The sequence below is a fragment of the Phascolarctos cinereus genome, unplaced genomic scaffold (genome assembly GCF_003287225.1).
Source record: "Phascolarctos cinereus isolate Bilbo 61053 unplaced genomic scaffold, phaCin_HiC Scaffold_5;HRSCAF=322, whole genome shotgun sequence".
Taxonomy (NCBI): Eukaryota; Metazoa; Chordata; class Mammalia; order Diprotodontia; family Phascolarctidae; genus Phascolarctos; species Phascolarctos cinereus.
In genome coordinates, this window is record NW_027555958.1 from 378,588,862 (window position 1) to 378,615,429 (window position 26,568).

At 47.3% G+C, this 26,568-nt stretch overlaps 1 protein-coding gene across 15 annotated transcripts in view; it reads left to right on the forward strand.

Annotated features, from left to right (window-relative positions):
- The window catches only part of PLEKHA6 (pleckstrin homology domain containing A6), a 208,985-nt gene extending 183,668 nt beyond the window's left edge, over positions 1-25,317 (forward strand). For 10 of the 15 annotated variants that reach the window (XM_021002956.2, XM_078156395.1, XM_021002957.2 and 7 more), the window contains 11 exons: positions 2,165-2,276; positions 2,869-3,008; positions 4,693-4,842; positions 5,988-6,117; positions 9,373-9,479; positions 10,572-10,748; positions 11,702-11,869; positions 11,950-12,083; positions 12,945-13,090; positions 20,526-20,649; positions 21,279-25,317. In XM_021002956.2, coding sequence (XP_020858615.2) covers positions 2,165-2,276; positions 2,869-3,008; positions 4,693-4,842; positions 5,988-6,117; positions 9,373-9,479; positions 10,572-10,748; positions 11,702-11,869; positions 11,950-12,083; positions 12,945-13,090; positions 20,526-20,641 — 1,380 coding nt within the window. In that variant the 3' untranslated portion in view covers positions 20,642-20,649; positions 21,279-25,317. The remainder of the gene's footprint in view (positions 1-2,164; positions 2,277-2,868; positions 3,009-4,692; positions 4,843-5,987; positions 6,118-9,372; positions 9,480-10,571; positions 10,749-11,701; positions 11,870-11,949; positions 12,084-12,944; positions 13,091-20,525; positions 20,650-21,278) is intronic. The other 5 variants (XM_078156402.1, XM_078156403.1, XM_078156392.1 and 2 more) reach the window with 4 other exon arrangements.
- The last annotated feature ends 1,251 nt before the right edge of the window (positions 25,318-26,568 follow it).

Sequence of the window (26,568 nt, forward strand, 5' to 3'; positions counted from 1 at the left end):
CCACTCCTACTATGGAGCTGGTTAATTAGGGAACCAGTGAGTCATGACCTCTTCAGAAGAGCAGGCCTACAATGCCATAGTGAGGTACCCTATAAACAGTGAAAATGAAAATAAAAACCAACCCACAAACCACCACTGCATCTAATTCTTGAGATATTTAAATATGCATTGGCCATGGCCTTGGCCACTAGCCCTGTAGTCTGGGTTGACTCTTCTGTAGGAAGGCAGTGTGATAGAGGGGGAGGAGCCCTCCACTTGGAAGGAGGAGGGGCCTGTGATTCATTCCTGCTTTGGACTCTTAGGAACTGAATCACCCTGAGAGCAAGGTACTTGATCTCAGATTCTTCATCTGGGCTTAAGCACACTGACACTACCTACCTCATAGGGCTGCTGTGAGAAAAGCCCGTTATAAACCTTCAAGTACTATATAAATGTAAATTATTAGATTAAATTAGAAGCAGCTGGTAGTACAGTAGATAAGAGTACTGAACTTCAAGTCAGAAAGACCTGAGTTCACTGGCTTTAAACACTTGTAGTTGACCTTGGGCAAGTCACTTAACCTCTGTCTACCTCAGTTTTCCCATCTGTAAAATAGGGATACTAAATATACCTACTTCCCAGGGTTGGGAGGATCAAATGAGATAGTATTTGTAAAGCACTTTACAAACCCTTAAGCACTATATAAATGCTAGCTATTATTATGAATACTAAAAAATAGTGTGTATGTAATCTCCCAGGATTATTGTAAATATAGGGCTAGGGAAATGTGATCAGCTATTATTAGAAGAGATGAATGTGGGGGAATACAGTAAACTGGAGGTGAAGGTCTGAATACTGCTCTTGTGGGACTCAGTGGCTTACAGACAGGGTGGCATCATGGGAATGGCACTGGATTTTGGGGTCAGAAATCTGGGTTTAAATCGAGGGTCTGTCACTGAGCTAGAAGACCTTAGGTAAATCATTTCATTTCTTGCATCTCAGTTTCCTAATTTTAGTTATGGTAGAGTCAGACTAGGCTGGGGAATCCTCAGGTTCGATTCTAGGGCTAAATACCTCGGTGCCAAGTCTGCTCCGAATGTTCACAGTAACATCATCTGAGCCCCTTTCCATTGATTGTTCAGAGCAACTTTCCCTATAACTCATGAGCTCTGTCTCCTCACTCACCACTCTCCAGTGCGCTCCAAGGGAGGCTGTTTTATAGACGATGCTGAGTGGGGAGGAGGCTGCCTTTGGGAAGGATGATGATCCAGCCAAGAGCTACATTGTTACCCCCACCTTGAGAGTCAGACAGACCCCAAGCATTTGTTAAGGATTTGCTGTATGCCAAGCTTTGTGCTAAGAGCTACAGATACACAGAAAGTCACAAAGGGTCCCTGCCCTCAAGGAGCTTTCATGCTAATTTGAGAGAGTACATACAGTATGTACTAGGTGGCGCAGTGGATAGAGTGCTGGGCCTGGAGTCAGGAGGACCTAAGTTCAAATCCAGCCTCGGACACTTATTAGCTGTGTGACCCTGGGCAAGTCCCTTAAACCCTGTTGGCTCAGTTTCCTCATCTGTAAAATGAGCTGCAGAAGGAAATGGCAAACCACTCCAATATCTTTGCCAAGAAAACCCCAAATGGAGTCACAGAGAGTCAGACATGACTAATGGACTGAACAACAAATTGAAGGAAGTCTCTGGGGGAAGGCGTTGCTATGGGCCAGTTGGTATACTAGGAAAATTTTCCTGCAGAAGATGGATTTTGAGCTGAGTCTTAAGGGAAGCCAGGGAGGTGAGGAGACATTGTGGGCATAGCCAAGCATGGGGGACAGTCAGTCAAAGACATGAAGTCAAAAGATGGAACTCTGTGTGCAAGATAAAATGAGAAACCCAGTGAAGTTGGACCATGGAGTAAGTGGAGAGGAGCAAAGTGAAAGAAAACTGGAGATTATGGAGAAATGTAAATAAAGTCAAATAGAGGATTTGGTGTTTGACCCTGGAGAACCAGGAGGCTCCTGCCTGCTCCCAGGCCTAGGCTTAAGGACTGAAAGGAGAAGGGGGTGATCAAGGGATCTTGGATGAGTTGACCGGAGGCTGGGACTGGAGAGCTGAGGAAGGACGGGAACGTTGGATGAGGGAGACTCACAGTTGGCTGCTTTGCCTTTATGCCCATGGCTTTTTCAGAATGAGGTCCTTAACCGGCAAATCCAAAAGGAGATCTGGAGGATCCAGGATGTAATGGAGGGCCTTCGGAAGAACAACCCATCCCGGGGCACAGATACTGCCAAGCACCGAGGTGGGCACTCATCCCCTCAGCTGACTGACCTGACCCTGACCCTTGGCATTCCCCAGCTTGAGCCTCATCTTTATGGTGCCCTTGACTTCCTGCCCTGGCATAGGGGCCTCCTGGTTTTTCACCATTCATTTGGGACCAATGCCTTCTAAGGGCCCTGGAGCTTTCCCCTTTTCCCTAGAGTTGAATAATCTCCCCCAAACAGGTGAGGGACACTCCCAGATGGCCCAAGCAGAATATCTAAGGGCTGAGGCTCCCATAATTCCTTCTCCTTCTCCTGAAAAAGATGCAAAGAGTACAAGTTTCCCCCTCTGGTTCATTTCTTACCCTATTCCAATGGAACCTTGGGCTAGGTGTTTTGCTTTTATGTTTTTGTTTTTCAGTCATCCCTGGGACAGCACTGTTCCCTCTGTGACCCTAGCTCACTGTATTGACCCTTCCACTATTCTCAAGTTATTCTTTAGGAGAGACAGGCAAACCTATCCCTTTAAATGCTCCAAGCGCTGGCTTTGGGCCCATGTGTCCAGCCTTTTTACAACAGCTCCCTCTCTCACCTTCTCCAATTCTTACCTCTTTCCTCTTCTCTTCTCCCAAGGAGGGCTTGGCCCTTCAGCCACTTTCAGCTCCAATAGCCCTGCAAGCCCCCTCAGCTCAGCCAGCCTCACCAGCCCCTTGAGCCCGTTCTCGATGGTGTCTGGCTCCCAGGGATCTCCCACTAAGCCCGGGCCTCATGAGGTAAGGAAAAAAAAATGGAATCTCAGCAATTGGGGAGGGAAGGGGAAGGGAGGAGAGGAAATCTTCTAGCTGCATAAATTACCCATCTGTTCTAATCCCTCTTAAGCATTGAGACATATTCCTTTAAACCTCTTTAAAGTTGTCTCTCCTTGCCATACTCCGCTAGCCCCACCTATCCTGTGTTCTTTTCTCTGTATTTCAACTTCACCTTTCTTAATCTTCCATCCGTTACTCAGATCCCTTCCTAGGGAGAGCACTTTCCTGATGGCTTTGAGTTCTATGGTACTCCTGAGCACCAACTTGAGAAGCAAAGCATGTTGGTACCTTGGTACCTTGACCAGAATTGAGATCCAGAGCTTCTGTGGGTGAGAGGGTCTAGGAAGCTTCGATGTGATCAGTCAGCACCTTTTGCCTTCCTTAACACTCTGGTTGGTAGTCACTGGAGGGTTACAAAGAAATAAAATACCCTCGGGACAGTTTAAAGATGAAGATTTAAATCCCGAGAAGCAATCAGAGAACAGTAGAAGGCTGGACGTGATTAAGTGTGAGGCTGCATATGCATGCTTGGGAAGAAGAAGAGGGGAAAGACCTATCTGGATAGGAGGCATCAGAGAAGGTCTCATGGAGGACGTGGAGGAGATGGACAGCCAGGATTTGGAAAGGCAGAGGAGCAAAGGGGAGGACATTCCACATGATCAAAACAGCTCAGAGATGGGGATGAAGATGAGGCACCCACGGAACAGGTGCTGGGCCTACCTGAGCTCAGTTCATCTCTCTGCTGCTTACCATCTGTGTGATCAGGGCCTGGCCACTTACACTCTCTGGGTAAAATGGTGGATCCCTGTCTCTTACAGAGTCATTGTAGGGGCTGAAATGATATCTTTTATGTGAAAATCTTTGCAGACCATAAAGCGCTACATAAATATTGGCCATTATTATGATTTTATTAAGGAGTCATGAGAGAAAAGTCTGGATGGATGGGGTGGGATCAGATAGAAGAAGGTATGAATGCCAGAGAGGGAATTTTAGACTAGACACTTTGTTAGCATGCCAGGACAAAAGTGAAGCTGACTTGTCAAATAGGGATGATGGTCTGGGTTTTTTGGGGTTTTTTGTTTCTTTGGGTTTTTTTGCTAGGACATCATACCTGTCATCTAATGGGAGGCAGTGTGATGTCATGGAAAGTGAGTGGTGGGTCTTCCTTCTACAAAGTTACTTTGTGACTTTGGGAAAGTGACTTTAACCTCTCTGGGCCTCAGTTTCCTCACTAGTAAATGAGGAGGTTGAACTAGTTGGTGTTTAAGGCCCCTTTGGGGCAGCTCGGTGATGCAGTGGATACAGGGCTAGGCCCAAAGCCAGGAAGACTCATCTCCATGAGTTCCAATCTGGCCTCAGACACCTACTGGCCATAAGTGTCAGCAAGTCAGTTCACCTCAGTGTCACGGGCCTCGGTTTTCTTATCTGTAAAATGAGCTGGAGAAGGAAATGGCAAACCACTCCAGTATCTCTGCCAAGAAAACCCCAAACAGGGTCATGAAGAGTTGGATAGGACTGAACCTCAGTAACAGCAAGGTTCCTTTTAGGTCTAACTTTCTGTGGTTCCATGGTTCCACTAACACTCTCTTCTGTCCTCTTCTCAGCTGCTGCTCTTGCTCATAACACTCTGGCTTCCTCTCTGCCTCAGGAACCTGGCCCTCCTCGGCCTCCCCTTCCCAAAGCGTATGTCCCCCTGGAGTCTCCTCCAACAGTCCCTCCGCTCCCTAGTGAAAGCCGCTTCTGGCCACACCCCAACTCTCCCTCCTGGCACCGAAGTGGCGAGACAGCCAGGGGCCAGGTACCCACTCTCTGCACTCCCTGGTGGGTAGGGGAAAGGGAAGGGGGTGCAAATGGGGAAAAGAACCAGGATGAGGGTGGAGAAGGCAATAGGGAACAGAGTCATTTTTTTCTCCCCTCTTTATTCTAATTTTTCAACAGCTTCATTTCTTTTGGGCTTCCTGCCCAGCTGAATTTGTACACAGCCCTCTCTGGAGTAAGAAGAGAGACAGGCCAGAGAACTACCTAGGTCCCCCCTTCCCTGCCTTTGTCCTCTCTGGACAGAATGGCAAATGAGCTCTCTCCTTGCTCCCCACCCCTTACCACTTGAAGCCCAAGGTTGGTGGTATTGTACCACTGACTGGTAGACAGCCAGTGGAGAAAGGATACCAGTGTCTGTCTGTGGTACCATCCTAGACAGCCTTGGTCCCCCAGGCATAATCTCTCTCCAAGCAATAAGTACTTAAGTAATCATCTTTTCCACCACCCTTTCCAGCTTCTCATTCTTACCTGGAGCCCCCTTCAGGGATCTGAATAGGCTTTGGAGAGATAATATAGTATAGTAGACTTGAAGTCAGGACACCTACAGTCTAGTTTCAGCTCTGCCAAGTACTACCTGTGTCACATCGGACAATTATTTAATCTCTCTGGGCCTCAGTATTTTCAACTGTAAGATAAAGAAATTGGACTAGGTAACCTCTAAGGTCTTTCCCCCTCTCTAAATCTGCAATCCCATGATCCCCTAAAGAGTTCTACGAGCCTATGTTCTATGCTCATAAGCTGAAAGTCGCTCACCTTCCTGGGATCCTGTTAAGGATGCCCCATTGGCCACTGTTGACTCAAGTCCAAGATGGAATCCTGAAAGGTCCTTTCTCACATCTCGGTGCACTATCCCCCTCCTTAGCCAGCCTCTCCCTGTAATACCATAAATAAGAGTATCAGCTATATTTCGGGATGACTGTTGACTCAGAAGCCCCCCAGAGGCCAGAGTCTCCCATTATATCCCAAGATGTGCTAGTGGTCCTTGTTTCTCTCCCAGGACACAGGTGGGATGTTCAGTGGGCTTTAAAGGAGATACTGAGAAGAATGGTACTGAATGAGAAGTGTAGGACCTTCACCTTGCCATTGGCCTGCCCTCTCCTGAGCTCTTCTGTCATCTTTCCCCAGCCAAAGGGTAGCTACGAGCAGGGCAAGAAGGACCCTCACCAGATATCTCCCTTGGATCCTCCCAGAGACATCAGCCTCACGCCCACCAGGCAAGAACTAGAGGCCGAGAAGCAGGCAGCTCTTAATAAAGGTATGTCTCAGCTATATAATTCCCTGGGACTTCCACCCCTGCATCAAGATGAGGAAGCATTTTGTTGAGATGAGTGGTTTGGGAGTCAAGATTTCTGGATTTTCATCTTCACCTTGGGCAGATTTGAATCTTTTTTTTTTATTATTATTAATTTATTTTGATTTATCAACAATCACTTCCATATGCTTTTGAGTTGAAAATTTTTCTCCCCCTTCCTCCCTACCACTCTCCCCAGGACGGCACACAATCTGATATAGGCTATACATTTATATTCCTATTAAACATATTTTCACATTAGTGAAGTTGTAAGTAAAAATTAAAACCAATAGGAGGAACCATCAGAAAGAAGAAACAAAACTCAACAGAAGAGAAAAAAAAAAGATAGTGATTCAACTTTCACAGTTATGATTACTTTCTGTGTCTTTTTCTCTATCCTTTCCCCCCCCCCGTTTATGCTTTTCTTTCTTCTTTCTCCTTTCCCCCCCTCACTAGTGTTTTGCTTTTGACCACCACCTCCTTCAGTCTCTCCTCCCTTCTATTATCCCTTTCCCTTTTCTTCCCCTTTGCCCTTCTGCTTCTCCCTCCCTTCTATCCCCCCTCCCTTTTCTTTCCCTTTTCCCTCCTACTGCCTATAGGGCAAGTTAGATTTCTATACCTAACTGATTATGTTATTCCCTTCTTGAGCCAAATCTGATGAGATAAGGTTCAAACAATGCTCACCCCCTCCCTTCTTTCCCTCTGCTGTAATAGGATTTTCTGTCTTTTCCTGTAATGTAATTTACCCTTGTCTGCCTCCTCCTTTCTCAGTACATTTTCTAAGATCAGACTAATCCACTTACTTGGATCCATTTAACCCACTTGATTAGATTTTTTTTATCATTACATCAAAGTCAACTAATATCCACCCCTTTATGTATACTCCTTTAACATGGTGTAATAACAATACAGTTCTCAAGAGTTGCAAGTGTCATCTTCCCTTGTAGGGATGTAAACAGTCCGCCCTTATTAACAACATTTTGTATCTTTCTGTCCCATTTACCTTTTTATGTCTTTCTTGAATCTTGTACTTGAAGATCAAATTTTTTGTTGAGCTCTGGTCTTTTTATCAGGAAGGTTTGGAAGTCCCCTATTTGTTGAATATCCATCTCCTCCTTGAAAAATCATGCTCATTTTTGCAGGGTAGTTGATCCTTGGCTGCAATCCAAGCTCCTTTGCCTTAGGAATATCATGTTCCATACCTTGCAGTCTTTTAATGTAGAAGCTGCAAGGTCCTGTGTAATCCTGACTGTGGTTCCATATTTAAATTGTTTCTTTCTGGCTGCTTGCAGCACCTTCTCTTTCATCTGGTAATTTTGGAATTTTGCTATTATATTCCTTGGCATTGTCAATTTGGGATCTCTTTCAGGTGGTGAGCAGTGTATTCTTTCTATGGTTATTTTACCTTCTGGTTCTAGGACTTCCAGGCAGTTTTCCTTTATGATTTCCTGAAAGATACTGTCCAGGCTCTTTTTTTCATCATGATTTTCAATACAGATTTTTAAATTGTCTCTCCTGGATGATTTTCCAGGTGGTTGTTTTACCGATGAGGTATTTTATGTTTTCATCTATTTTTTCATTTTTTTGTTTCTGTTTGACTGATTCTTGCTCTCTCATAGAGTCATTAGTTTCCATTTGTCCAATTCTAGTTTTTAACAGATTGTTTTCTTCTGTTAGTTTTTGTACTTCCTTCTACAATTGGCCAATTGTATTTTTAAGGGATTTGTTTTCTTCAGTGTACTTTTTTTCCTGTTTGCCAATTGTGTTTTTTAGGGACTTGTTTTCTTCAGTGTACTTTTTTTCCAATTGGCCAATTGTATTTTTTAAGGACTCTTCTACCTCTCTCGTTAGACTTTTAAAATCCTTCTTGAGCTCTTCTAAGGAGGCTTTTTGGAATTCAGACCAGTTCATATTTCCTTTTGATGTTGCAGACACATGGGTTTGTTGACAATGTTCAGAATTTCTGTCTTGATCTTCACTCTTCTCATAATATGAATCTATGGTATGTTTCTTTTTACTCATGGTTTCTTTATTCCCTGGCCTTTAAAGAGATTGAGCTCTCCCTGCTGGGGCACAGAGGGTACTGACCCAAGCTTCTTGTGTTGGGAGCCTAGGTCTTGGTCACTGGCTTTGTGTGCTGGGGCCTCTTATGTTGGCAATTGGAGGCTGTAGGGTTCTGGCAGCTCGTGTTGGGCTGGAATCAGCAAGGCTGGAACTTTGAGGCAATTCTAGGTTGCCTGCTTTTCCTTTCCTTTAGCTTTCTTCAGCTCCTTTTAGATGGGTGCTGCGGGTGTTTATCTGCCTGGGGCCCCTTCCAGTGCCGCCTCCCTCATTTCTGCTAATGCAATGGGAGATTCCTTTGTGATAGAGTGCTGAGGCATCTGGTGGTTGTCTGAGTGAGTCTCCCCCGGTTCTCCTGCCCTCACTGAGGCACTCGGAGGTCCAGGTGTTGGTGTTTGCCTGCTGTACCACCTGGGCTTCAGGATCTCTTCCTGGTTGACAGTTGGAGGCTGTAGGGTTCTGACAGCTTACCTGGAGTTGGGCTAGAATCAGCAAGGCTTGGACTTTAGGAAAACTCTAGGTTGCTTTCTTCAGCTCCTTTCAGATGAATGCTGCAGGGTGCTTATCAGCCCGGTGCCCTTTGTAGTGCTGCTTCCTTTATTTTTGCTGAGGCACCAGGGGACCCATTTGCTTGGCTGCTGCACTGCTGTTCCCCATCTTTCTTCTAGTTCAGCTGTTCCAGGTTTTTATTTTTGTCTGGGGTGATATTTTCTGGGTTTTCAGAGGTTGATCCAGATTTGAATCTTTGAAGGCCTCACTGTCCTCCTATAGTGGTGGTGTGGTGTGTGGTATGGTGTGCTGTGATATGTAGTATGGTATAGCCTATATACTATATGGTCTCTCATCCCAGAGGTATAGCCATTTGCAGAAGAAACAGATTAAAATGTAATCAGGAAATGTTTAACAAGATAAATGAAAATACAACATAGATAATGTTAATTTGTGGTTTTCTAAGTTAACACGCACTTATTTCTATATGAGTTTGATACAAACACTGGCCTATCCTGTCTCTTGTCTGGCTCTTGGGACTTTGAAAAGATCTAAGGATGCCCTTGATTTCCTCTTCCCTCTGCCTCTGGGAAATCCTGCTGTCCCCCCGAGCTCCCTCATCAAGCTACCCTTCTTTGTTGAACACTCTCCCCTTCTAATTCTTCTCAGTTGGCATTGTGCCCCCTCGGACAAAGTCACCCACTGATGAGGAGGTAGCACCATCAGCGGTGGTGAGGAGGAGTGCCAGTGGGCTTCCCAATGGACCACTCTCCCGGGTAAGTACCTGACCTGGCAGACACACAGGGATGAAGGAAGGGGAGGGAAAGCAGAACTCAAGAACCATAAGATCAGGGATGTAGAGCTGGACGGGACCTTAGAGGTCACTGAGTCCAACCACTTCATTTGACAGATAAGGCAGTTGAGGCTAGAGGGTTTAGCAATTTACCCAAGGTTAAACAAGCCTAAGTGGCAGCTAGGATTGGGACTCAGGTCCTCTGACTATAAGTACAGCACCCTTTTCATTGCTCCCTCCCACGTAATACCCAGCTAACGCCTGGGTCAGCAACACCTATCGCTCTCCCTCTTCTGCATCATGCGAGGTGTTGGAAGGAGAGAACAGGAGAAAGGAAACAAAGTTCCTTCCTTTACAGAGCTTCTGAGGAGATGGGCAGAGATGGGCAGAGAGCCTCAGAGTTGCAGGGGACCTCACAGGTCATGTAGTACGGCTCCATTCTGCCACACAGCCGGCAAGTGATCTTCCAGAGAAGGCAGGAGGGTGCAGTAGCCCATTCACTTTTGGACAGATCTGTCCGTTAGCAAGTCTGCCTCTCTGTCATTTCCACCTCTTGCTCTAGTCCTCATCCTTGGGGAGCTCACAGCCTGTTGGGAAGGGGTGGGGACTCAGTTGCTACCCTCAAGGAGCTGCTAGTCTGATGAGGGAGACTGGAAAGATGCGTGTGATCAACCAGGGCCTTCCTTATCAGTAAGTAGAGCTGTCCAAGCAGAGGTTGGATGGACCTCTTGTCTGGGAGGATTTAGAGGACATTCCTCCTGGAGGTAGGTTAGATGGCCTCTGGGGGGTCTCTTCCAACTCTGCCATTCTAAAAAGATGTGGGAAAGTTTCCGGAGAATTTTTCCAAAGTGCAGGCGAGCATAATGCAAACATATTCAGGGATGCAGAATAACACAGTGATTGGAGTGGAATTAGAGGTTGATGGGATCAATCCCGGAAGGCTCTCTGAAGGAGGTGACTTGAGCCAAGGCAGGAATCGGGAATGGCAGAGGGTGGGTGAGGGAACTAAGGGAGCCTCCAGCACCTCCCCCTCCCCTCCACACACACACACACCCACCCCCACCCCCCCTCCCAGCAGGAGCGTCCCAAGAGTGCAATGTTTCCCAACGAGGCGAAGGCCAAGATGAGTGTGGAGGAGCAGATCGACCGCATGAGGCGGCATCAGAGCAGCTCCATGAAGGAGAAACGTCGGAGCCTACAACTCCCAGCTGGCCCATCCCCTGACCCCACTGCCCGACCCTCCTACAAAGTGGTAAAACTCCCCCAGCCACCCCATGGGCATAGGGGGCTGTGAGACTCCCCTGCTCCCGGGGCACGGCCAGCCCCGGCCAGTGGGCATTGTTGGGGAAAGGGTGGGAAGCTCCTCACTGGGATGCCTGGGAGAGGCCTTACTGGGGTGCCTGGAAGGGCCACTTTAAATAGAGTTCAATTCAACAAGCCTTTGCAAGGGGCCTGCTAGATGTAAGGCACCACCATGCTGGGCATTATGGAGAAAGAATAGAGAAGAAAATATAAGATATGGTTTCTACCTCAAGGAGCCTGCAATGTATTTGGGAAGACAGGACACTCATGTGAGACATTTAGAGTTTGATATGAGGCAAAATAGAGTCAAGGAACAACATTATGTGGTGAGTCCTAGGGACAATGAGGGAGAAGGGAGGCCAGTGTTGGCCAGAGTTATTAGGGAAGGCTTCTTGGAGGAAATGGGACTTGAGCTGGGCCGCCATGATGGATGGATGTGATTTAGACAGGCAGGAGAAGACTGTATTCTATCCAGGGGAAAGGGCACGAATGAGTTTTCAGAGCTAGAAGGGGATTGTAGGAACCTAGTTCCAGAGCTGGAAGAGACCTCAGAGGTCATCTGGTCCAGCCCAATCATTTTCCGGATGAGGAAATTGAGGCCCATGGTGGTTAAGTGATTTGCCCAATGTTACAGGAAAGGTCTCTTTTTGGGACCATGAAAAGCCAACCTGCCTATTCCAGAAGGTAGTAGGAAAAAAGTGAGAGAGGAGATTGTTTAGGTATGATGGGGCCAGATTGTGAAAGACTTTGGAAGAGGGTTGAGAAGTGGAATTTAGAGTTTAATAACCAGGAGGGAAAATCCTTACCAGGGTGACTAGGAGAGTCACACCTGGTGGATGACAGAGGAGGGGCAGGGCAGGGGGGACATAGGCCCCAAGTGGCCATGGCTTTGCTGGCTCCCAGGTGCGCCGTCACCGCAGTATCCATGAGGCGGACATCTCCAACTTGGAGGCGGCACTTCGGGCAGAGGAGCCCGGTGGGCAGGCCTATGAGACTCCCCAGGAAGAGATTGCCCGACTTCGAAAAATGGAACTGGAACCGCAGCACTATGACGTGGACATCACCAAGGAGGTAAGAAGAAACTCTTGCCTCCCCTCTTGGGGGCCAAGGACGGGGAGCAACTGGTAATGACTGCATCTTTACCCCCGTAGCTCTCCACACCCGACAAAGTCTTCATCCCTGAGCGGTACATTGAGCTGGAGCCAGAAACACCCCTGAGCCCAGAAGAGATAAAGGAGAAGCAGAAAAAGGTGGAAAGGATCAAAACTCTCATTGCCAAATCCAGGTGACTAGGGTTGGGGGTGGGAGGAGGCGGCATCACCCGTTCTCTCCCCGTCCTCACCCTTAGTACTACCAGGGAACTCTGGGGGGCAGTGCCTTCGAGGCCCACTTGGGGCTACTGCCTCTGGTATAGGCTCCATGCCTGCCTGGCTCTGGGGCCAGGGAGCTAGGAGGAGATAAGGCCGTGGCTTCTGTCAGCTGGTGCTAACAGAGACCAAGAGCTCACACTTGGACTATCTGCCCATAATCATCCCACGTCCCTTTCTTGTATACCCATCTCTCCCATTGCGCTGTTGGGAGTCCTTTCTCTCCTTAAGACAGCCCTTGTTCATTTTAACCTGGTTTCACTCAGATAATGGTGTTGGAGGAACACACCAGCTATTTTCCCCTTCAGCATATATCTTTAGGGATAGCTTGCCTCCAGTAGAATGGAAACTCCCTGAGGACAAGGTCTGCTTCAGTCTAGTACTGCTATCCTAGCACCCAGCACAGTGCCCTGGGACCTGGTAGGTGCTGAGTCAAGGTTTGCTGTTTGATTGATTGTTACTGTGGGAAGCGTATTCACCAATTCCCTCTACCCCAGGGAAGCTTAACATTTTTGGTGTCTTGGACCCCTTTAGCAGTCTGGTGAAGCCTATGGACCCCTTCTTAAGATAATGTTTTGAAATGCATAACATGAAATACTTAAGATGACAAAGGAGACCAATTATATCAGAATATAGCTATCAAAACAATGTCTAAAATAATTTTATGAACCCCAGGTTAGGAACACATAGAGCCTCGCCTACAGAAGCATCGACACAGTTACCTGAAGGGCCCCTGTATCACCCTGGCCCTCCGTGGGTATGTGTCTGTGCTTCCCCAGTATGCAGAACGTGGTGCCCATGGGCGAGGGCGACTCGGTGGACGCGCCACAGGACCCCGAGAGCCAGCTTCAGGAGCAGGAGAAGAGGATTGAAATCTCCTGCACCCTGGCGACTGAGGCCTCCCGAAGGGGCCGCATGCTGTCTGGTGAGAGGGGATGGGCCCTGCTCTGCCAGCAAGATTGGCTGCCCAGACTGGCCCCGGGGCTTGGGGCTGGGCCTGGACCTGGCCAAAGAGGTGTGGCCGCAAATTTAGGGTGAATTATAAATGATTTGTCCACCTCTGCCAACACTCCTCCACCTTAGAGCATATAAAGAAAAGGGTCTTCCTTTTCATTCTCACCAACTTCCACGTTGGTGACCAGATACATAGCTCCCCTCCCCACATGCTTGTGGTACACACAGGTCCCTGGGAGTCTGAGTGAGGGACAGTCAGGCCAGCAGGTCCAACAGTAACATTGGCAGGCAAATTGGAACAAGGAGAGCTAGAGTCTGCTCCCATGTTCTGGTTCTGTGTCTTCCACCATCGGCTCCGGTAGTCTGCCAGCCCCCTGTAGACACACAGCAAGCACTGGCCTCACCCCATGGGAGGTGTTGAGCATCTGCGGTGAGGAGGCTTGGCCCTGCCTTTGGGGGACATCCACTTTAATGGAGGAAATATATTCTCTGCCCTTGGGAAACTCCGAAGCCTTATGGAGGAGACACAGTCTTTACCCTCAGGGAGTTCTCATACACACATGCGCACACACACACACGCACATGCACACATACGCACACACTCTCTCTCTCTCTCTCACATAAGAGTGATGTAGTAAACCAGCGGAGGGAACAATTTATATCCCAGTCATGGTTTTTGGTACCTCAGGTGCAAATATTCTTAGTTATAACTCTGTAGGCAGCTAGGTGGCCCAGTGGATAGAGTGCCAGGCCTGGAGTCAGGAAGACCTGAGTTCAAATCCAGCCTCAGACACTTACTAGCTGTGTGACCCTGGGCAAATCACTTAATCCTGTTTGCCTCAGTTTCCTCATCTGAGCTGGAGAAGGAAATGGCAAACTACTCCAGTATCTCTTCCAAGAAAACCCCAAAAGCGTTCAATCAGAGACGATTGAAATGGCTAAAACAAAAACACACGGTATTATTGGTAGGTATGCCAGTATAGACCTCTTTACACATAAATGCATTCATAGAAGGCATATGAATGCAGTCAACTCCTAATTATTTATGTTCATCAGGTGGGAGAATCATAGCATAGATAATCCCTAAACTCTGAAAGCCAAAAATAGATAATCCAAAAGTATTTTGATTTATTTGGGGGACATATTTTACTTAGTGCATTTTCCTGTGGGGGTGTCTGGTCTGTGAATTCATGGACTTCAAAACAGTCCTCCTACTTCCCTCCTTCATACTGGACATGAACACCACCATCTCTTAGCAGTCTCTCTATCTTTCTTTAAACTCACAATCCCGGATCAAGGGAAGTAATTCACTGGCTGAGTTTAAAAGGCTGCGCCTGATAGCTGATCCCGAATGTGGGGAGGGAGGCATTGTCAAAAGTCTTTCCCTTCCAGCTTCTGCTGGGCAGCGGGCAGCAGGCAAGCAGCAAGAGTAAACAGACAGCAGGGCGATGTTATCTAAGGAGGCAGGGCCAAGCTGCCACAGCCTTGTCTCCACCCCAGCCCTACTGGCGAGAGCTTCAAGATTTCCTGTTTTCCAGGAAGAATATGGATAATTGGGAGTTGATTGGACACAGACAGGAGGAGGCAGAGGGAGAGGAGTAGGCTGTGATTGAGTTTAGCTGTGAAAGTGGACAGTTCTATCTAGGAAGGTCTAGGCAGGGGTGGGGAACCTGTGGCCTGCCTTACGTAAGGATCTAGAAGGCCACATGTGGCCTCGAGGTCTCAGGCTCCCCACCCCTGGAGTGGGGAGAAATGGGGATGGGTAAAACTTGAATGGATGGAAGGGACAAGATATATTAGTAGAATGCAAAGAGTTAGTAATTCTTACTAAGAGGAAGGAAGGAGGTTCATTGGAAGGACATGGGGAACACTTAAGAGACCTATTTAGCTGCAGAGTAGGGAAAGCATAGTATACTGCAAGAGATGAGCTCAATGAGGTGGATAGGCATGGAAAGCTTTGAGTTCTCCCATGAAAGAAGGGGAAGGGTGGTCCACAGGAGGTGAGCAGATGATTACAGCAGCTTGAGCCTAGAAATAGGGGAGGCTAGACTAGAGACTGGTGACACCTAGATTGTTCCTGGCCCTGGGGGCCTTTTTGAGAGAGATGAGAAAAAAGCCAGTTCCTCCTAAGGAAAACAGGGCTGGATACACACGTGACCTGTGGCAGAGGTTTACAGTGTAGAACACTGGCCATCCCATGGAGTGTGTCTGGTGGCACATATGTTTTGGCTGGGGCATGTTCCGTGCCCGGAAGAGGCTCAGCATCCCATAGGAAAGAAGTACCACTATTACATATAGTTAAAAATAAGTGCTCTTCATCCTTATTCCTAATAATCACAAACATAGTTCTTCTCGAAAGTATTCTCTTAGGCTGTATGTAGCAAGAGGAATTTTAGTTAGCCCCGGGGAAGAACTTTCTGGTATCAAAAGGGATAAATAAGGTCCAGCAATGGAATAATAATAATAGCTCATTAATACCATACTTTACTGTTTCCAACCAAAAAAAAAAAACCACTTTCTTCCAACAATAATGTGTAACAGCACAAGTAACGCTCTTCCCATTTTGTAGATGAGAAAACTAAGATCCAGAGAGTTTCAGCTCCATGGCCCAGGTTGCTTGCACACTTCATGTTAGAGCCAGAATTTGAACCCAGGTCTTCTGACTCTCAGTAGAATGCTTTTTCCGCTACTGTGATGAGTCATCTTCCCTGTGGAGAGTTGTCCATTGGCTCTGGGCACATCTGGAAGGCAGGGGGATGAATGGGATAAGACCTGGGGAGTTGGGGTGGGGTGGGGAGAAGGCAGCTTCCCATATCAGGACTACGGGGTATGGGCCGAAATGGGGAGACACAGCTTATTTATATAGAAACTTCCCTGATGCCTTAAAAAGAGCTGGGCCATCTCCAGTCCTGATCTGTATCTGGCCGCTGGACCCAGATGGCGCTGGAGGAGAAAGGCTGGTGACTTTGCTCAGCCTTCCCTTACCGGAGGCCAGCTGACTCCGTTGACTGGTTTGGGCATGAAGTCTCCAGCAGGACTTGTCAGCATTTCCTTCACAAACTGAACTTGAACCTCTGAAGGTCAAATTCCATGCTCTGGGCAAAAGGCAACTTCCTGTTTCAAAGGGAATAAAAACAAAACCCTTTACTGAAAAACCCTTCCCCAGGCCGGCCCCAGGGCCCTGGCTTTCTCTGCCTCCACAGGCCTCCAGCCAGAGGTTCCATGAAAACAAAACCTGAACCGGCCTATCGGATTCCTCCTCTACACACACAGGCTTAGGTTTCGGCTCGTGCACTCAGAGCAAACAGCCACCTGGGCTCTACCCAAACCCCAAATATTTAAAGAATGGCTGCGGTACTGCCAAACCTCAGGCACAGCTCCCTGTCCCTGCCGCTTTGGCTCCTGGGTTCTAGGGCCCAGAAATGCCTGCAGCTGCACCAAAGGCTGGGCAGGAGCCGTGCTACGGGGAACATGCAACTCATGTGTTGGCAGTAGAGCTGTGAGTGCGAGTGTTGTGACAGTACAGAGTGTGTGTGTGTGTGTGTGTGTGTGTGTGTGTGTGTGTGTGTGTGTGTGTGTGTGTGTGTGTGTGTGTGTGTGTGTGTGTGTGTGTGTGTGTGTGTGTGTGTTGCAGGGAAGGAGGAGCACTAGAATTGGTATCAGAAGATGTGGGTTTGAATCTCTGCCCGGCAGCTCATTGATGTAGCCTCAGGGCCAAGTTACTTTCCCTCTCTGGGCCTCATTTTCTTTATCTGCCCAAATGAGGGGTTTGCTCAAAATCCTGTGATCCCATGGCCCTAGAATGTTATATGCTCTGCATGTGTGTGTCTCTGTGTGTGTGAGAGAGAGAGTGAGTGGGTAACGGTGAAGACACTGTACAGAGAGGCCTCATTTAACTTGGCATCATCAGAGAAGCGTTAGTTCCACTTCAGCCTGTTTTCCAGTCGGCCAAAGCACATCCCTCCAATCAATCAATCAATCAGCAAGCATTTATTGCCAACCTAGTAGGCGCTAAGCAATGGAGATACAATATCCTCACTGACTATGGGAAGAAGGGAAGGAAATAAGCATTTATTAAGCACCTACTATGTTCCAAGCACTGTGCTAAGCACTTTTACAAACATTTAATCCTTACAATCTCGTTTTACAGTCAAAGAAACTGAGGGCAGACAGAGGTTAAGTGACATTCTCAGGGTGGCTAGTAAGCGTTTGAGGCTGAATTTGAACTTGAGTCTTCTTGACTCTAGGCCCAGTGATTGATCCACTGAATCACCTAGCTGCCTCCAGCAGCACACATGTCTGTGCCTCAGATGTCTCAGTGGGGTGGGGTGGTAGGACTCTTATAGGCCAGCAGACCCAACAACAGTGTGGGCAGCTGGGACGAAGTGGGGAGACACAGCTTATTTATATAGAAACTTCCCTGCCTCCTTAAAAAGAGCTGGGCCATCTCCAGTCCTGATCTGTATCTGGCCGCTGGACCCAGATGGCACTGGAGGAGAAAGTGAGGCTGGTGACCTTGCTCAGCCTTCCCTTACCCGAGTCCAGTTGACTCGCATGTCATGGCATCACCTTCCTGATCCCTTCATCTTCTTTGAGAACAAAGGACAACCTACTGTGTGCAAGTCACTCTGTTTTAGGCCTGGGGGCTATAGGGACACAAAAGAAATTGTCCCAGACTTCAAGAAGCTTATATTCTACTGGGGTAGTTTTTTTTTTTTAAATACACATAAGCTTAATATAGTACCTGCTCCGGCTCTAGAGGAGAATGTGAGGCTGATGACTTTGCATAGCCCTCCCTCACTTAAATCCAATTCACTCACAAGTCATGGCATCTCCTTCCTGACCTCATGGTCCTCTTTAAAAATGAAGGCCAAACAACAATCACACAACCTTAAATGGAAGATACCGACAGGCTTTGCTTGTCTCAGGCTCACCATTTCGTAATGATGACCTGATGGACCCTTGAGGGACATATGTTTGCCCCAAAGAGACAAACATGTTCTTACTACCACGTTTTTAAATCCCCTTCCTGCTTTTAATTGTTTTCTTTTTTCATTCTATTATCAGCGGTGACTTCTTGCTACTCAGCATTCCTACCTTAACAAGCAGCCATCTCTGTCCATCTTCCCTCTAAATTTTGGGCACCTTATTTAGTCACCTACTTTCTCAGAGCACAGCAGACTTGTTGGAGTTGTGTATGTGTATGTGTATGTGGAAGTAAGAGTAGCTAGGCTCTGAGGGAGGGCCTCACCTGTCACTACACTTGATGCGGTTCAAGCATCGATTGAATTGAATCACTGCCCTAGGGAAGGCCCCGCACTAATCCCTGAATAGAGGGCATTAACTTGAGAACACAGACTTCCCAGAATCAGTTTGCATGTGGATCTTTCTAGCTTATGTCTCCTGTTCTCCGTTGTTCCCATCTGGTCAAAAGTACTGGATGAATGACCTCTGAATCTTACAAATCGATCCAGCAAACATTTAGTAATCATTTACTGGTTGTAAGGTTCTAGGGATGTAAGAACAAAAAGGTAGTCTGCCCTCAAGGAGCTTAAGTTTTACCAGGAGGATGTGGCATACATATAGATATGTTTGTAAAAAGCAACATAAAGTAATTTCAAGGGGGAGAAAAGTTGTGGGTAGGAGGGAAAGGGAAGAAAATATTAAGAGGCATGACTCTATTGGGGTGAGTACGTACAGTGGTTATGGATGCAGTGAGGTGAATGCACCGTGAAGGTGTAGGGGGATGTGTACAGTGTGAGAGTAGATAGAGGGAGTGAACGCATGAGTACATTTGAGGGATACCTGCATTGTTTGGGGATCTAGTGCCGTGTATGACGTACAGGAAGGGTGAGTTTCCCAGTATACAGTACAGGGTATACTCCCCTGTGCTGAATGGTGATAGCTACATCTATAAAAAGCTATAAAAGGAAAATTGGAACCCATCCTTTCTTGAGCCTACCTTTCCTGACTACTGAACAGAGAGCAGGAAGGGGCAGTGAGGTCTAATGGGGAAGGGGGTCAGACTAGGAAACGAGACACGTGGAATTCCACTTCTGGATGATAATATCCTGGGTTACCCTGGTAAAGACCCTAACTCACTCTGTGCCTCTGTGAGACAGGGAGACCTGTCCCTAACTTCTTCCTGAATCCACATGGTCCACTGAGAACAAATAAGGGCCTGGAATGTGCTTCCAACTCCACCCCACCCTGCTTTCCCCTTTCTACTGCTAAATAACACTGCTTTGAAACCTCACTAATTTGGACTTCATTCGCTCAGTAACAAGGCTGGGCTAGGTGTGTGCACACGGTTTCTGAAAAAGAGGCAGAGATAGATTCATTAGTTGCCTATAGAAGATTGTAAGGAAAATATTTACAAATTTGCTATTTACCATTATAAAGTCAGGCCAAGTTGGAAAGACCCTTAAAGGTCACGAGTCCAACTCTTTAAAGGGTGCCTTGTCTTTTGCACAAAAACTAATACCATATAGCACAAATTGCATTCTATAAATATTTAATGAGTGTTAATAAGCTTGATGAGATACAGAATTTAGATAAAACATAGTTTAGAATCTATAATCTTATAAAAGTTCATTCAATCAGGTACCCATTCCACCTCTGCTAGGCAATATTTTTTTTAGCCTAGTGAAAATTAGTATATGTTTGACAATTATTTTTAAAAATTACATCATCTAGTTCAACTTTTCCATTTCTTTAGGCTGACTAGCCCTCAGCCTTCTTCTTAGGGATGAGGGAGAAGAAAAGGTTCTAATTAGTGAAATTTCGCTATGTACTGTAAAATAATAATATAATAATCATTGCAAATATTACATAATAATTGCAAATATTATTATTTTAACTTTTTATTTGTAAAATGTGCCATTGAAAAGTACCTGCATAGATTACCTACCTTGTTGCATCGCCAGAATAGCCCTGTAGGGCAGGGGTGCAAAGCTCCCCATTTTGCTCCATTGGTCCAATGGATCTGTGATCCCATTAATGGGGGGAGGGGTACTCCTTCCATTCATCTGGATCACAGCCTGTCCGTGCCTGCCCATCCTCATTTCACAGATGAGTGAATGATGGCACAGAGAGAGAGCAGATGACCTACCCAAGGTCGCACGGAAAGCTGCGGCAGCAGCTCAGAGTGGACCTCAGGTCTCCTGACTCCCAGGCCCTCATTGGCTCTGCCAAACCAGCGAGCGGCATCGGCCGCGCCCTTCCGAACTCCAGTGGGAGTGAGGGGGGCTGTGCCTGTGCTTGGGCTGGCTCACCAGCTGCGAGCTCTGCTTTGTCCCTGCTTGCCTCGACACCCTCGTTCTCTTCCCTTCTTGGAAGAGGCCTTGTTCCTGGTGCCCATCCCCAGTCTCCCTCCCGTTCACAAGCCTGTTCATTTCTGTTTCCAGCTCAGTGTGCCACCCCAAGCCCTCCCACCTCCCCTGCTTCCCCGACTCCACCAGCCAACCCCCTCTCGTCTGATCCCCCGCGGGGCACCGACAGCAGCCATTCTATGCGGGTCTGAGCTGTGACGTAAGCATCTTTTCTACTGTATTAGATGGTCCCAGGGAGACTCCCTGCCCCACCTCCAGAGCCATGTCCTTGTCTTCATTTAGACATTGCTTTCCTCCCCCCCCCCCCCGCCCCTTTTCCCTTGCTGCTCTGCTCTGGTCCATCCATCTGCTTGAGCCTACCAAAAGCACCTCAATGCAGTGGCTGGCCCTGGGCCTGGATCTCAGGTCAGATGGAGGAGGGGAACTTAGGTTAGGGAATGCGTTATCCTATCTACCTGTGTACTGCTCTCAAAAGTCAGGCTCCCAGGCCACAAGCCCCATTATAGATAAATCTGGCACAGGGCACCTTTAGCCAAGGGCCACTAGTCTACTGAATTATTAATGTGATGTGATGTATTAATGTAATGCCCTTAATGTGTTGCAAGTGGAGGAAAGAGCACTGATTTTTGTTTATCTAATGCAGGGGAGTCCTTATTGCCAAGAAATCTTAGGGACACCTCTCCCACCTCCCAGCAAACTCACTCCCTAGAGGCAAAATCCTTATGCTCTTTAGAGAGAACTATTCTGAGTCAGCCCATACCCCTGGGTGGATCCAGGATAGCTATTAACGCACACCCAGACCTGTCTTGCTTTGTTCTCTCTCTCTAGTGCAAGCCCTGGCTGAGGCTAATGCTGTGAAGTTCCACAGAGCCACCTTCTGAAGCCCTCTTCTGCCACACTGGGGTCTAGGCTCCCTATCTCACCTCCACCGTGCTCCCCGCAGGACAGCTGTGGGGAGCCAGGCCTGGGGTGGCTTCGGCTGCTGAGAGGGGCACAGATACCTCAAGACACACCCCCCCCCATGGCCTCTTGGATCATGGCCCCATTCTGAAGAGACGATCCTGTTGCTCTGCTCTGCAAGGGTCACTGGACTGGGGCTGGGGACCGGCATGAGGTGCAGCCCGCCGCCTGACACTGAATGGATAGGAGCACCCACAGCTGGTGACTGTGGATACACCGGGACCTGCTGTGGAGGGGAGAACATGGGCCAGGAGGTGGAAGAGATGGACATACCTCCTCCCCTAGCCCGAGAGAAGTCCTGCTAAGCCTCTAACCCTGACACCAAGGGAAGACTCCCCAGGCACCCTCTACCATTCTCCCCAATTTGCTCTCTCAATTTAAACCCTTAGCTTTAACGAATCTTGGCTCGTGGACGCCCTCTGGGGACAGAAGAGGGACTGGTCATCTTGACTGTGCCAAAGACGAGTGTAATGGGTCAAGAGAAGGACGCAAGGATGTGAATGTCAGTCACAGCACTCAGTGGTGGTGGTACAGGTGGTCAGGTGCAGTGGTTAGGGAACCAGCAGGTCTGTGTAGTGTCTAAGAACAAGTCGAGGAGGGTGAAGGGGTGGGGAGGTGAAGTGGTCGGGGAAGCTTCCCCAACAACATTCATTGGCAAGCTGAGGAGAAGGGAGAAAAAGGGGGGGGAGAAAGATGGGGCTGAAAAAATAGCTCAGAACGTGTTTTCTCAGAGGGAAGCTGCCACTCACTAATGAAAGCAATACCCGGTTGGCATTTTTTATAATCTCATCACTCCCAAGAGCTCTCTTCTGGGCACCCCCTCCCCCCAGACTAGCCTGAGGAAGACACACAAAGGCAGGTGCTTCTGCAGCCACGTGTTTCTGATTCCAATTAGGAGATCTTTGATGAGAACCTGGGAAGCTGCTGTGGATAGAAGGATGTCCTGGGGTCTGCATGTGCCCCCTAGGGGTGGCAGCTGGTAACGGTGAAATGGGGGAAAACCTCACTTAGCCAGTTTGGTGACAGTTCCCTGGTCCCCATCCCCCATCCCTTAGTTTCCAGCAGACAGAATAAAGAACCCAAAGGCCCAATCCATCGCCTGTTCCACGCCCCATTCTTCCAGAGGATTCCCAGTCAGGGCTAGGTTTCACAGACGCTGGAACTCGAATACAAGGACTTTTCTGGCACCTCGAATGCAGAAGGGGAGGATGTGTAGAGATGAGCATTGAGTCGTCTTACTCTTTCCTACTCAATAACATAAGATGCAGCTAGAGAAGGAGAAGAGTAAGATGGTCTCTGTACGCCATTTTCTTTTTGCCATAATTACTAGCCTAAGGGTCACTCTGATATAGTAGACCATTCTCACCCATCCCAATACCCTGATAGTTCAAACCTAGGGAGATCTGCAAACAGCAACTGTTTCGCATCCTCTAGTCCACACCCCAATCCATTCACCTTCTTGATGGCTAGGATAGTTGCTACACCTACATGAATATAATTCCCCAATTAACAAGTCACTGCCCCCTATGCACACACACCTCATTGCTCTAAGAAAATGCAACTCATACCAACTTTCACCCTGTATTTTGATCTCACCCCTGCATATGGTTCTAAGGCCCATTAAAGCATCCCTAGTCTGTCCTTCCTGTTTGGGGGAGAGGGTGGGTGTGGAGAAAAAAGGAGACCCAATGACCTTTTTCTTTAGCATCTTGCTTCTCTTGCCCCATTTAACTCCCTGTGAAGAAGCCTGTCTCCTCCTGCTTTGAACTGATTTGCAGGGACTGTTAACCCTTCCTGGAGTTTATCTGTCTCTCCTCTCCCCCACCCCCTTTTTAAAAAAGAGTAATTTTCAAAAGAAATACATGTACAAAACCAGGAAATAACATCTGCACCTCCCCCACCTCTTTCTCACCCATTATTTCATAAAGCTGGCTCTTTATGTTACTCTACATGCCTTAATATATGTTTTATGGAAATTATACATATTATATATAATATATATTTGTTTGGATGTCTTATCTGTTTCTGGAGCCCCTAACCTTAACTATTTTTCTCTTTCCCTTATCCTCTATACTGTTTCAGGTCCTGGCCCACAAAGTGGACCTCTCTACCCCCATCTTCTAGTCCCCTTTTTATCCAAAAGTGAAAAAAGGACTTTAAGATAGATCTAGTTTCTGCTTTTGTTAATGGCAAATCTATTTTCAAATTGTAGAACGTCCAGGTTGATGTGGTTGCTAGTTCATGGGGCGATTGGGAGTAGAAGGCTCAATACCACCACCAACCACCACCTTCTCCACAACAATAAAATAAAAGCTCTCCCTGCTCATGGATTTCCAACTATTTCCCGATCCGGAAAAGGCAAGAATCCCATTCAAAAAGATATTAAAGAAATCTTTATTTGATGTGGAATTTCTCTTGAAGGTCTTCAGAAAACTTGATATTTTAGTCAATTTCCTACTGAGCACAGATAAATTGCTTTGTGAGTCTCAGCCAATTCTCCTTACCCAAGTTAGAAATTCAGATTCGGGTCATCCTCGGCTAAACAGAACCAGGAAAGCAAATCGACTGCTGGGCCATGCTATAATGTCTTCCAAAGCCAAACAAAAATGATTTTGGGATGACTGATGCTAACTGCTTCCCTCTTACCATGGAGCACTGAGAGCTGTTTGGATCTTCTCACCACTTTTGTGGGTTCCAATTCTCCCCTCCCTCATGTATCTGTAAGACATCTCCAGCTGTGTACCCTCCCTCCCTTAGGGGACTGTCCCTTAGACCATCCTTGGGACTAGTCTCAGCCTGGCATCCAGGCTGCCAAACAAGGTCATGTGCCAAGGAAGATTCCAAAGGATGATGTAGCCCATTCAACCTTGCCAAGAGGACCCAGACCCAATCCATCCACTGGAATGTATTCTCCGTGCTGAAATAAAGCAAAGCAACAATCCTAGCTGCTCTCTTGCCATGAGATGAGATAAGCAGGCAAGGGGCAATTTTGTGGGGAGGGTACAGACAATCAGAAGGTCTCCATAGTCTTGCATCGAGGCCCTGTACCCATAGGATAGAATAGCCCGTAATTCTCAGCAGAAGTTTAGAGCTTGACTTTGCACCTCAAGAGATGCCTTGGTGCTTGCTTCTCCACTTAACTGGCCCAGCATGAACTTTATCTCCCAGCAAGTGAGATGGGAGACTTAGTGCCCAGCTTGCCCCCACCCACTCCCATCTCAAAAAGCTATAGTCTGGACTCTTGAGGAAGTGACAATGGTGTTATCCATGCAGTGGAAATCCCTAATTAATAGCCTAGGGTTGCCCCGGTCAATAATTCCCTCCATCCGTGACTTGTGTTTTGGATTGTCCTGTTTCAAAGGTCACTTTAACTGTATTCCAGCTATGTGGACTCTCTCTCCTTGCCCAGGGCTTAAGCAGAGCCCTGCTCTTATTGGGGGAAGGGGGTGGGGGAGGGAGGAAGGAATGACTGTTGGTTGAGATGAGATTTCCTTGTCTTTCTGTAACACCTTCCACCTGGTCACTCTTGTAACCAAGAAAACTCCACAGGAGTGAACTACATCTATTTATGCACATTCTGGGGACAATTTAATCTTGCTAGATTTAGACAATAAACCTAATGAGGAAACCTGTGATGTTGGTGTCTTTATTTGGTAGCAAAGTGACCTTAGGAGATCATTTGAAGTTGGGTATCCTCCAAGAAGCTGTAGCATCCTCATAGCATCTTTCTTGCCCAGGAAGGGGGAGTTCCTCCCTGGAATGGGTGATCATTTGCTTCCTCCTTTCAGCAGTCATTCTTTTTAGATGTCGCAACTACTAGAGCGGCCCCATCTCTCAAGGGGAGCTGCATTTGTGTAAATATAAGTTTGTATAAAACCAAAACAGGAAATAAAATGGATGGTTTGTACATGTGCTGTGTCTCCAACTCTGTGCTGGGGAGAGGGCAAGGGCAAATTCATTGAGCAGTCATTCATTCAATAGATATTAAGTGTCTTTGGTAGTCAGGGCACAGTGCTTAGGCATTGGGGAAGGCAGATAAAGCTTAGATAAAACAAGACAGCTGCCTCCATAGAACTCACAGTTTAACAGGGGAACAAAGGCTCATGAGACCTAGGGACCAGAAGTTGTAGGATGATAAAAAGAGTTAGATCTTGGGGGGGGGGTCATGATTTCCCTGACTGCAGGAGCAAGAATGGTGTTAGAACAGAGCCAGGATCAGACATTCTTGAACCCCACAGAAAGTTTGAAGACTCTACCCTCTACTTGTTTTTTTGTCTTTTTTTTTTTTACAGTTGGGGTTAAGTGACTTGCCTAGGATCACACAGCTAGTAAGTGCCAAGTGTCTGGTCAGAGGTCATATTTGAACTCAGGTCCTCCTGACGTCAGGGCTGGTGCTCTAGCCACTGCACCTCCTAGCTGCCCCCTCCCCTACTTGTTCTTGAGAGGCTTTGTATCTTCCTCTAAAACATGATTTAGGATCCCCCACCCCTGTTTCACAGATGAGGAACCTAAGACCCAGAAAGCTTGAGTGAGTAGCTCAAAGTTACACAAGAAATGTCAGAGGTGGGATTTGAACCCAGGTTCTCTGACTCTTGAGCCAGTGTTATATCATAGGCTCATGGAATCATAGATCTAGAACTGGAAAAAATGTGTTCTGGAACTCTCTTGTCCAACACCCTCATTTTATAGATGAGGAAGCTGAGTACCGTTTTCTGAGTTCTGAGCCCCCCAAACTGAGGGGGATTAAGTAACTTACCCAAGGTCAAATGGGTAGTAAGTTTTGTGGTTCCCGATTTTTGACTAGGAAGAATGATATGGTCCAATCTGTTTTAAGAATGTTAAGTTGAGAATTGTGTGAAGAGGGGAGAGACAGAAATCAGGGAAACCAATGAGGAGGCTATAGAAATAGTTCAGGCTGTGTGATTGAAGAGAAGGGGACAGATACAAGAGAAAATGTGGAGGCAAGTGAGTAAATGAGGGGGTTGAAGAAGAGGAAAGAGTCAAGAATGACTCCTATGATGCAAACTTGGGTGCCTGGAAAGGTGATGATGCCCTCAACTGAAATAGGGAAATTTGGAGGAAGAGTCTGTCTGGGGGCAGGGGAGGGGATGAGCTGTCTTTAGATACTGTATGTTGAGTTTGAGATTGTATATACATA